Source organism: Drosophila arizonae, chromosome X, assembly GCF_054131065.1.
Source record: "Drosophila arizonae isolate 15081-1271.41 chromosome X, UAZ_ARI_1.0, whole genome shotgun sequence".
NCBI classification, from domain to species: domain Eukaryota; kingdom Metazoa; phylum Arthropoda; class Insecta; order Diptera; family Drosophilidae; genus Drosophila; species Drosophila arizonae.
The window spans coordinates 10,377,173-10,389,995 of NC_142927.1; the positions used below are offsets into that span (position 1 = coordinate 10,377,173).

Consider the following 12,823-nt stretch of genomic DNA (forward strand, 5'->3'; position numbering starts at 1 on the left):
TGAGCCAAGACCAGACAAATTATTTGATTTGTACAACCTATTTTTCTATAATTAGCTTTACGTAAATGTCGTGGGATTTGGATAAAATTTTATGCACTCAAAGGCGGCGCTGCAATATGCAGCATCGCATGGCATTTTCGGAAATTGTTTCAAATATCACAGAGTGAACCTAATTTTACGTTTCTAGCATTATGTCCACGACATGCGATTTGATTTAGATTTTCTACACCTAACAGGGCCTACAATTTATGTAGTTTTGCCAACAAAAATCTTGGAATATTAAAATATATTAAGAGTTTACATTCATTTAAAGATTTGAATATTAGTTGAACGACGATCGAGCTGTATAGCAATTTAGTTATAATTCAATTAAGCTCAATTTTAATTTCTGAGTTGAATTATGTTGAATTTGATTATTATAAAAGAATAGATCTTGTTTGAATTATGCTGATTAGATGGGTTTAGCTATGGTCAAACGACAACAGATTTTGATGAGAGCTAATAAAAATGAAAGAGTTCAATAAACTAGATGAAATGCAAACATAATTTTTAGAGTTATAAAATTGTTTCCCCGGCCTCTATCAAAATTGTTTGTAATAATTGCAAATCAGTTCTAACATGAAGAATAACATGAACATTGCCGACGGACGGCAATTGCTATGCATTTTTGCATTGTAAGACGAGAAACGGCTCAAAGTCGTTGCAATAAAAACCGCAAACTGTTTTTAATTGAAAAACAGAAGAAGCAAACAACACAGAGAGAGAAGGGAAGAGAGAGAGAGAGAGCGGGATGGGGCGCGTGGGCAAAACAAAAGGAAAATGAGAGAATCTTTATATAAAAACAGGAAATGCGGCTAATCAAGCGTAAGAATCGTAACAGCAGCCAGGGCCAACAAAACTGGGTCTGATCCATAAAAATATACATAAATATATACAAATAAATATATTTATATAGAGAGAGAGATCTATATATATCTATATATGGTATATTGTATATTGTGTGTGAGCTGCTAAGCAGCTTAGCCCATGACAAAGGCCCAAACATTGAGGACGCCTCGGTGTCTGGGCCTAGCAGGCAGCGGGCAGGCAGCAAACAGTCGGAAGGGAATTCCCATTTTCCGGATTAGCAGGCGGGCATAAAAAATTGTGAAAAACCCAAAGGAGCGAGCACGCTGCCGGCTTAAGGGTGCGAGCCGGCTACCACTACCTGCTGTCCAGCGGAAAACCCGAAAGCCGACCAAAAAAACGTACAACATGTTTATGGCCAGCTGACGGACGGGGCGTATGCGCAATGTTAGATTGCCTACGAGTTAACCTGACGACTATGTTCGATATTATGTGATATTATATATGATATGATGGCTTTATACGTGGACTTGGATTGGATATGATCTAGCTTGGGTATATTCGATTCGAGGTGATGTGATACGATACGATACTATGTATGATATTTATACTTGGACTTACCTGCTGGTCTATTGGAGCGTCTGGCCGTATCGGCCTCCTCGAACATTAAGGGGGCGTGGCGTCGCGCCTGCACCGGCTGGAGCCAACAGCTGTTGAGGCTGGCAACGCAGACGAGCAAAGCGAGCAGCAGCAGGTGTTGCAATCTTCTCTGATAATAATATGTGGCGTTGTTTGTGTTGCTGTTGCTGTTGTTGCTGCTGTTGCTGCTGCTGTTGCAGTTGCTGTTGCTGTTGCTGCTGGTGTTGCAACAGTTGCTGCAACTAATGTTGGCATGCCTCTCCAGCGTTTGGACCGTGCCTGTGGCCGTGGCCAAGGCCGTCGCAATATTCGTTTGATTGTTGTTCATTTTCGTAGATTTTTTTTTTATACTTTAGTTTCCTTCGCTTCTTCTTCTTCTATTCAAGTTACAAAAAAAAAGAACTTTTGCTTCACACACACTTTTCTTACTTCAATTTTGTTTTTAAGGTTGTCAAATAAACGTAAACAGAAAAAAAAACTTTTAATATATATAAAGACCGACCGTACCGATTTTTCTTTTACATATATATATATATATAGATATATACTTTATTTGAATGCCGTTTTTTTATTTTTTTTTTGTTTTATAGATTAGATAACACACGCGTTTTTCTTGTTGTTGTTGCAAATTTGTTGCAAACACCTAGTTTAGGTTAAGGTTTTAATGTGTTTCGTTAGCTTCTTATTTTGCTTTGATTTTAATTTTGATTTTGATTTTGATTCGACTGTAATTTTAAGCAAATTGATTTTTTTTTTCGCACAGTTTTTGCAATGAAAATTTGGTGATTGCAATTGAAATTGACTCAAGCTACGTTTTTGCACATTTTCGTTGCCCAAAAACAAATACAGGCGATGAACAACAAAAAGGAGAGAAAAGAGTTGTTGCTTCAATTTGTTGCTTGATTGTTGCTAGGTTGTGTTGTTAATGTGTTGCTTGTGTTGCTGTTGTCGGCGAGTCGGCGAGTTTTTATCTACTAGATAGCTCACGGGGCGCACACGCCGTGTATATGGGCTCTGGCTGCTGCGCCGCTGCTGGCTCGCTGCGAGACTCTGTGTATGTGTGTGCGATGACGACGACGACGTACGTGCGTGTGTGTGTGTGTTTGTGTATGTTGTGCGGTTACGATCGTTTCAGAAAATAATGTCCACACGGTATCGGTCGGTGGAATAAATAAACTAAAACCCAACGAGCGCAAACGATGACAGCAGCGACTGCGACAGCGACAGCGACGCTGGCAGCGGCAGAGCGCCGAGAGTGCACGATCTGAGAGCGAGCGCAGGCGAGAGCGAGCGAGAGAGAGCGAGAGCGACGTGCGCATAAGCAGCGCAGACAGGCAGGCAGGCACGCAGCCGATGAGTTGAGTGCAAAGAACGAGAGCGCGCCTGAGAGAGAGTTGCGCACCGTGAGAGAGAGCAACAAAGTTGCTGCTGCTGCTGCTGCTGCTGTCGTCGTCGTCGCCTTTGGAGGTTGTTGTTGCTGTCGTGATTCGTATTTGCGCATTCGTGCGGCGCTCGGCTGTTGTCGTCGTGTTTGCTGCTAGCGGTTTGGCAGCAGCAGCAGCGCAATTTTCTTTTGCTGCTGTTCTTGTTGTTGTTGTTGTTGTTGTTGTTGCTATTGTTTGCAAAGCCTGCGCCTTGCTGCTGCTGCTGCTGCTGCTGAGTCGCGTGTCGCCGAGATGTTTGCCCGATGACGAACGATGCAAAGTTGAATGAGCGCCGCAGCGCTGCCAGCCCAGCAACAGCAACAGCAGCGCATGCGTGCGTGCGTGTTGGCTGGCTGGCATATCCCACTCCTTCCCCCCGCTACGCAACATGTAACCAAAGCATTGAGCTGCTGCAACATGCTGCCAGCCGCTCGCCCCGCTTGAGCAATCAACCACCTGACCGACCGACTGGCTACCTACCTATCTACCTAGCGGCTGCTTGTGCAAATTGCGTTGACTGCGCGTGGGCGTGAGCGACGGAAGGCGAACATAATGTGGGCTGCGGCCATGCCCAGCGCAGCGGCAGGGAGACTGGCTGCATAGCGCATCCTTTTTGAGCCAATCGCAGGCTAGCAACATTTGCCGAACAGCAGCAACAACAAATCGGAAAAACGAATAAAAGGATGTGGGAGAGGGAGAATTGCGCACCTACGCCTTCCCGTAAACATTACTCTCCCTATGTATGCGAGTGTGAGTGAGAGTGTCTATGCTTAGTTATTATGATAAGATTAGTTAGTATAATACAGCGCAATAGAGAGAGAGAGAGAGAGAGAGAGAGAGCGAGAGAGAGAGATAGAGAAACCTCGAGAAAGGGAGAGAGAGAGAGTGGGGGAATAATTTCGCTTGCTGTTTTGTTTTGTTTTTGGTCTAAGATCTAGGCTCGATAGACCGATCACCCGCTTACCCGCTTACCCGATTACCCAGTTAGCTATTTAGTTTGTTTACCTTTTTGCTGCTATCATATTACGAGGGTCGGGGCTTCGTATCATATCTATAACATTATATATATGTATGTACTATATATGGAGCATTCAGCAGTTGATATAGTTGCTGCATGCAGTAATACCACGCTATAGTGAACAATCTGCGCAGTTTATGATACTTAAATACAAATAAATATTAATAATCCAAAATTAATTGGTTTGAATTTGTATAATTTCTTATATATTTCATCTTCAAGTGTTTCGAAAATGAAAAACAATTTCGAAAATGGCAAAAATGCTTGAAAATATAAATCTATAGCGAGAACTTAAGGAATTTAAAATTATTATTATTATTTTTTTTTGTATTTCTTTATTTTCCTATATAAATTATGAATTTGTCTAGAATATTGAACAAGAAAATCCAAATACATAAATTTTGTATATATGTATTAATATTTAATATAGGTAATTATAATAATTTTTAGTTAATCAATTTATTCCATTTTATATGCACATCAGTTCATAGCTCTCTGTATGAAGATATATACATATATCGTATATAATTTTGAATCACTTGTGTTTTAGAACCAAGAATTAATCAAGTCTATGACAAAACTGAAACTTAGACCAATTCCAATTCGCTATGAGTAATATTTGCTCTATTTGAATTGGGAACTAAAACATGTCCATTCACATATGTAGATGTATGTATATCTCGTATTATTATTCATTTATCCATATTGCTGTTTGCTTCAAATTTTTCAATAAAATTTTTGTATATTTAATTTTCTTTTCTAAGACTTTCGAATTTGCAATTGCATTTGGTTTGTTCTAGAGGAAGGAGCTCTGCTTCATTGGCTCTGCTACTGACTGCGACGCTGGCTGCGACGTCAGCGTTGACGTCGCTAGCTAAAACTACATAAATCAAAGGAAAAGCATTTTTCTTTGCCATTTGGCGGGCGTCTAGAAAGCTTTTCCCACTTTTGTTGTTGTTCTTGTTGATTGTTGATTGCTGTTTGTTGTTGTTGCTGTTGTTGCTTTGTATTAGCATTTTGTACGCATGTTTCAGACATTTTAACATTTCTTTTCATATAGACAAGAGACAGATATCGCACTTATACAAACATGTGAATATATATACACAGATATGTATATATGTACATATGTATGTGAATATATATAACTACGCCGATTTATATTGTTTTTTTTTTTTTTTTTTTTTCTTTTGCGGCGGGCCGTGAGGCCAAAACATTTATAGGAATATTTCAAATCGCAGACACAACGCTGACGCCGACGTCGCTGCTGCTGCGAGCAGCGCATTAAATGAGGCTGACAACAAAAACAAGAACAAACAATAACTGAAAATTTCTCACATTCAAAAACAACGAAAAACGTTCACCAAAAATTTTATGAAATGGAAATACGGCATACAAACAGAAAAATACTACGAAAAAGTGCGTTAATATGTTTGATCGACACTGATATACCCTATCTATACTATATAGATAAATTTAATTATTGCAATTTAATTGTGACTTGAACAGTTAGTGTGAGCACTTGAGGTTCCTCTTTATAACAATCAATCAATTGCTGTCTATGATTATTTGTATTATAGACATATGCATATGTGTAGGAGTATAATTTGATAAATATGTCTAATGTAAGAAATCGAGTATAGATCTCCGTTTTGTTTAACTATGTTTTTTGCTACAACTGTGCTAAGTCAAAAGTTGTTCTTTAACTTCATAAAGACTTGAGTTTCATGGGAACTCAGCAAAGAATATCATGATGTAGCATGCCGATAATTCTGATTTTATAATATATTATAGTTAAAGCATAAAGATATTCCTATACCATATTTCAGCTCTGTAAGTTCACTAAGTGTCGAGTTCCTTGAGGACACCTTCTTCATTTTTTGTTTCATGTACTGAATGCTTTAACGTATTGGAACAGAATTTGTTAGGGTATCTGTAGACCATGTCTGGCTGTTGCCATCTGCCTATTTTCGTGCATATTATTTCATAATTTTACTCTGCATTCCGTTCGAGTTATTTTTTCTGTTTTTTATTTCTGTTTATTTATTTATTTAGTTGTCAACTTTTTGTGGGTTTATTTTGTATTTTTATTAGTGCTTCAACTATTTTAATTTGTTTTATTTTTGCTTTAAGAGTGACAGAAATGATTGTTAACGATATCGCAAGATTTTATGGCCCAACGCCTGGCGCTACAGGCGGGAATAAATTTGTTGTTGTTGATAATGAAATTGACATGGGAATTGAAGAAATAAAAGCAAAGTAAATGCCACCAGTGGCCCTCTCTCTGTCTCTGTCTCTGACTCTGTCTTTGTCTCTTTCTTCCTCTGTGCCTGCTCGTCACTCGTCAGCCTTTGCATATTTTTCTTTCGAAATACGCGCACAAATATTTTCCATTATTTATTACTAATACTTAATATATTTGCGAACATTTTGTTTTAATTGCGCTCACACGTGCCCCATCCCCACGGCAACCGCCCCCGCGCCCACCGGCTCCGACATCCAAATATCCAACAGTTAAATAAACTACAAGACACAACAAAAAATCAGCTTTAAAATGATATATCGACGGCCATAAAGGGATTTGTCGCCAGCCCCCGAGACAAACATCGAAATGACAACAACAACAAGACAAGACAAGACAAGTAACATCATTGCAGCAGGGCACAGCCGACTGAATAATACCCGCTCAAGGTTCCAGCAAATATTTGGATCTCACTCTCTATAGTGGCATTTTATCCCCCTAATTCCAAGTCTGTAGATTCTAGTTCGGATAACTTTACACTGACAAAAATAATATATTATATATCATATGCCAATTATTTGCACTACCTTGGCAGCAAACAAATATACTCGTTTCGTTTCACCTCATGATCGAGCAACCCAAAAAAATATAAAGAAGAAAATCTAAGGAAAAGTCAAGCAAGAATTTTTCTTTAATATTTCTTTCAAGAGCGAAAGCGTTTCGTGTGCTTAGAACTGGTTGAATGATTAATCTTGTGTTTTAGTCATTGCTTGAATACATTTTTTATCTAGCACTATCTCCGTCTCAGTCCCAGTAGCTTGCTCTCTCTCCCTCTCTCAATGTCTCTTTCACATTTCTAGCTAAGAGTTAATTAATCGCATCATCAATATCAATTGGCAGCTTTTCCAGACATGACTTGCATGAAAAACAAGCTCAACTCTGTCTCTCTCTCTCTCTTTCACTCATCTTGTCTCTTTCGTATTACCTGTTGTTAAGTTCATGAAATTGAATGTCGTCGTGCGCTAAGAGAAATTTTCTTTAATATTATATTCTGCAATCTCTAAAAGATGTCAATGAAAGCCGATATTTATCGAATCATAAGCATAAGATCTACTTCGCTTCAATTTGCAGAACTGTTAAGTAATCAATCAACTTGAAGATACCCATTCGATTCGTTTCCGCTAATAAATGTCAGCAATTGCCCAACAGAGTTCTGCGAACACTCACGATTATTATGCAGTTATATGGCTATACAATAAATACGTATATCGTATGTTTATACACATATACATAGATGAATGCATTGCTTATCGGGCAATTGTTTGCGGCGACGGTTTCGATTGTTTATGGCTTTGCGACAAGTCCACGTTAAGACTTTAATGGGTTTACACCGAATTCGCAACGGTAGCGCGCAGTGCGATCAATCGTATCGTATCGTTACGATCGTACGATCGGCTATTATATCATCGCTATATAGGGGGTTGATGGGCTCATGTAATGCGGCCCCAACTGATAAGCGACTAGAGCAATGGATCGCACGCCCAACAGCAAAGAGCTGCACTGAAACGTTCTGCTGTTGCGCATACGACGCGTAATCCGAGAAATCAATTTCATGATCGAACTGGGCGCTCGGCTTGGGGCTTGAGGTGGGGCTGCAGCCCGGCTCTGGGGTGGGGTTTGAGGTTGAGGCAGCGGTTACAGCTAACCATTCGGAACGGTAGCTGCCAGCTATTGTATATTTTTTTGACAATGCTGTCAGATGAGGGCGACCGCAGCTAGCCAAATGGAGAAGCAAGCTACGTAAATCAAGCTGCGAGTCTCTCTTTCTCTCTCTCTCTCTTTCTGAGTCTATCCCACAGAGTCTGAACTTGATTAGAGAGAAAGAGAGTGATCTATCTGTATCTATGTATCTATGTATCTATGTATCTATGTATCTATGTATCTATGTATCTATGTATCTATGTATCTATGTATCTATGTATCTATGTATCTATGTATCTATGTATCTATGTATCTATGTATCTATGTATCTATGTATCTATGTATCTATGTATCTATGTATCGATGTATCGATGTATCGATGTATCGATGTATCGATGTATCGATGTATCGATGTATCGATGTATCGATGTATCGATGTATCTATGTATCTATGTATCTATGTATCTATGTATCTATGTATCTATGTATCTATGTATCTATGTATCTATGTATCTATGTATCTATGTATCTATGTATCTATGTATCTATGTATCTATGTATCTATGTATCTATGTATCTATGTATCTATGTATCTATGTATCTATGTATCTATGTATCTATGTATCTATGTATCTATGTATCTATGTATCTATGTATCTATGTATCTATGTATCTATGTATCTATGTATCTATGTATCTATGTATCTATGTATCTATGTATCTATGTATCTATGTATCTATGTATCTATGTAATGTATCTATGTATCTATGTATCTATGTATCTATGTATCTATGTATCTATGTATCTATGTATCTATGTATCAATGTATCTATCTATCTTTCTATCCATCTATCTATCTATCTATCTATTTAACTATCCATCCATGTATCTATCTATAACTGTAACTGTATCTACATAAACGTATCTATATCTGTATCCCCATATATGTACCTGTATGTGAAGCTGTATCCGTATACTTATTTTCCTCTATCTATAATGTGTATTTCTCAATTTGTATCTGTATCTATCTGTCTATGTATCCGTATCTGTCACTTTCTGTGTATCTGTATCCGCATTTGCGGTAGGCTGACGGAGCGCTTGGCCGTTTGGTCGGGCGGTCGGTCTATCGGCTGGTCGCAACGTTTGTAACTGTCAATCATAAATTAGATGCCAATCAAAGTAAATCACAAAAAAATTGTGTCTGATTTAAATGGCAAATGGCAAAAGCCACTGCACTGCACAAACATCTGTTAGTTTTGTTGTTTCATATTGAAAGCATATGAATTCGCTCATCGTTTATCGTATTTTGTTTATTGTTTATTGTGCATTGTGTTTTGTTTTATTAACAAGCTGAAGGCAATATCCATCAAGGGAATAATCGACTAGCGAAAGTTGCTAATGGATATTGGCAATGTGTTTGCAATGATTGTTGTCTTATTTTCTGCTCTATGGGGAGCTTTGAAAGTACATTGAAGCGTTTATTGGATTAAGACAAGCTAAACTTCTATTGGCGTAAAGTCCTTCAAAATCAATTGAGGATAGTCTGGATATAAGCAACAGTAATCTAATGAGTTTTAAAGGCTCTGACAATTGACTTAAGAATTTAAAGTTATTAAAGAACTTTGACTCTTAACAACATTTTTTTCTTTTTTTCTATTATGAGATCTTTTGAGCATCAAGCTCATTTCAGCTTTCTCCCTCTCTCTTATACGCCTGTACTTACATGTCTATCTCTCTTTCTTACCGTCAGCTTTCTTTCTCTGTCTCAGTTGTTATATATCTCTTGTTCTGTGACTGTTTCTCTGTTCTCTCTCTCTCCCTCTCTCTCTCTCTCTCTCTCTCTCTCTCTCTCTCTCTCTCTCTCTCTCTCAGGTTATCTATTCACTCTTATCTTTGAACTGTCTATTTAGCCTCTATACATTCGACAATTCTCAGTCTGGTTCTCTTTCCTAAATTTAACTGAAATAGGTATCCATCACAGATTTAACATTTCTGCAATTAAAGAGTTAGAAGAGTTTAATTCTGATTCGCATCAAAGTATGAATATTTATACAGCTCAGCGAGCATATGGCAACTGGCAACTGGCAATTGGCAATTGACAACTGGCTGACAAGAGTTGGAAAAGCAACGGAGACCTGTTAACCTGTTGAGTGATTCGCATTGCAATAGATCGATCAATTGATCGATCACTCGCATGATCGATCGCCTGCGTGTTCACATATCGATTGGTGTCGAGTGCAAAGCGAACAATTCGCGCAGCTGTTATTTGTAATATCCATTAATATAGTAACCTCTCGCGCTCCCTCTCCCCCCTCTATCTTTCTCAATCGTTTTCGCTTCGGCTTTTCGTTTCAGTTTCTTTTTGTTTTTTGTTTAGTATACGAGAGACCCAATTTACTTGATCAGCAAGTATATAATGCTGTCTTCAAATAAACACAGTGAATACATTAGCATTAGTTCTTTGACCTATATAAAACCAAGCAGTTACGTTACGGGTTTTTGTGTCCGACAAGCGAAGAGACATCTTCCAGCTAGAGCAACCAAGAACAAGGTATTACTGATTCAATTTCCCTATATTCTCCTTATATCTATCTTTTTCTCTGTTATATATCTATATCTGTACATGGATATCTTTCGTATTCTATATTTTGTTATACATCTACACATATGCTTATCTTATCTCTATAAATATATCTCTATATTTTAGTCTACCTAGATCTTGAATCCCCTACCTCCCATTACCCGTCTATCTTTTCCCTTTCTCTCTCTGTCTCTCTGTCTCCCTCTTCCACTACCACTCTTACTCTTCCTATTTCTATCTTTCTCTTTGTTGTCCCCTTTCTTCATCTCTTCCTTTCACTCTCCTATTGTCTCTTTGATGTACTCACTCATTATCCATGTCTCCATTCCTATTGCCCCTTCTATTTATCGCACTCACACTCTCTCCCTCTCTTTCTCTCTAATTCTCTGCATCCTTGAACAGTGTCAAAGACTTCATAATAATTCAAATGCTAATTACATCAATAGCAACAGCCAGAACAGCGAAGTGCCCAAAGAATGTGTATGATTCGATCAGAAAAAAAAAAAAAAAAATACCGCTCGGTGCGTCATCAGTGCCCGCAATTTATGTGCTTATTTAATGGCAGCTTCCAGCACCCAGAGCACCCAGCATCTAGTAAGCTCTCTCCCCCTGTCGCCCCTTCGCCTACTGCCACGCCTTGTTGTTGCAGTGCAATCGCCAATGCTGTAAGCCACACCAATTGCTGAAGCGATGCGATGCGATACGATCCGATTCCCGACCGATCGAGCAGCCATTGAATTGTAAATTGTAAAATTGTTTCTTTTATTTTTATTTTTTTAAGTATTTTTTTTAGCATGGCATTTACTGAATGCCCCAACCCAAACGGTCGATCGATTGATTTCTGATTTGTTTTCGCTTTTTTTTCAAGTTTTTTATTTTCATTATTTGTTTTTGGATTTTGGGGCGCCCTTCACACAGCCTCAAAATGATAGTAATAAAAGCCAACATCATTGCCAGGTAATTGCCTGCTTTTTGTGGGTGTGTGTCTTGGCTGAAGGTGTCTAGGGCGGGGCGGTGCGAGCTTGCGCCGTGCATTCTGCATTCCTCGAGTTAATGACTTGATCAGTCGATCAGTCGATTAGTCGATCACTCGGAAATTAGCCGAGAATGTCACTGAGTAATATTGCACTCCATATTTTGCTCATTTTGCTTACAAATTTACTTTGGATTTATGTGAATTTTGAATAGCTCTCCAATCCATGCCACATGCTTTTAATTGTGACTATAAAAATACCCTAGCTCGATAAGGTTTACAGAGCGGTAGGTGTTCGGAATCGACCCTAGATTTGTTACAAGTAAAAGAGTGGAAGCATTGTAAGGTCATATTCAACTTGATATTCAGAGGGTATCTCTGAATTGGGACAGATTGATTAACTCTTTTAGCTAACTGCCATGGAAAGGCTGCCTCGACTTATCTTAATATAAATTTACACAATTATAGGGTATTTGCACGTCGACTCGGTCAGTTGCACGCCAGTTGCTTGTTTTAAAGTGCACTTGGTTTAGTTTCTTCTGAGGCATTTATATACATCTAAATTGATTGGCCCAGCCATCAATCAGACGTCATATATCACATAAATATCTCATAGATCATATACATACATATGTGATATATCGTGTCGCGTATATCGTATATGAATATGCTATATTTGATATCGTTTAACATTTATCAATGTCCAATTTCATTTAGGCTTGATTGTCTCTTGAATTGCATTCAATGGCAAGTGCGAGCAGGGCAGCTATATAAATGTGCACATGTGTGTGACTGTTCACACACATACACACACTCTCAGGCACACGCATGCTTCAACACTTCTTTTTTTGTTTTTTGTTTTTGTCACCTACAAGAATTGAAAAATGCGCGTTTTGTTTTCGCAAAAGCCGCTGCTTGTTGTTGTTGCTGCTGGTGCAGGACGACACTCGCGTTTAACCGTTAACTTTTAACAGTTCGCGTTTATTTCTCAATTTCGGCTGCACTCGGAATCGGCTGTCTTCGGCTTTCGTATGGTTTTTGTTTGTGTTATGCTTTTTTTCTATCATTCGAATTCGCTGCGTTTTTTTTTCTTTCGTCGTGGTCGTCGTTGTTTTTGTTGTTGTCGCGCGCGTCTTTTCTAGCGTCGTTCGTTCGGTCGGCGCGATCTTGGACAAACTGAAGTTCGATTGACGCTGACGCGCGCCGGCAGCAGCAGCAGCAGCAGTAGCAGCAGCATAGAATAGATGCCGCGCTGCCTCGCGCCTCTCTCTGCGTTGGCGGCTCTCTCGCATGTGACAAACGCTCGCGCACATACACACACACACAGAGGCATACATACAAGCACATAACTGTATGGCAAATAAGCAAATAGACAACGACCGACAGCTGCGCTCTGCT

The 12,823-nt window shown here is 38.9% G+C and overlaps 1 protein-coding gene across 2 annotated transcripts in view; it reads right to left on the reverse strand.

The window, feature by feature from the left end:
* sog (chordin short gastrulation) overlaps positions 1 to 12,614 on the reverse strand; it is a 37,294-nt gene extending 24,680 nt beyond the window's left edge. The window contains exons 1-2 of one of the 2 annotated variants that reach the window (XM_089476193.1): positions 12,298 to 12,614; positions 1,468 to 1,862 (exon numbers count right to left, since the gene is read on the reverse strand). In XM_089476193.1, coding sequence (XP_089332319.1) covers positions 1,468 to 1,813 — 346 coding nt within the window. In that variant the 5' untranslated portion in view covers positions 1,814 to 1,862; positions 12,298 to 12,614. Of the gene's footprint in view, positions 1 to 1,467; positions 1,914 to 12,297 lie in introns of both variants that reach the window. The other variant, XM_089476192.1, reaches the window with a different exon arrangement.
* Positions 12,615 to 12,823: the final 209 nt, after the last annotated feature.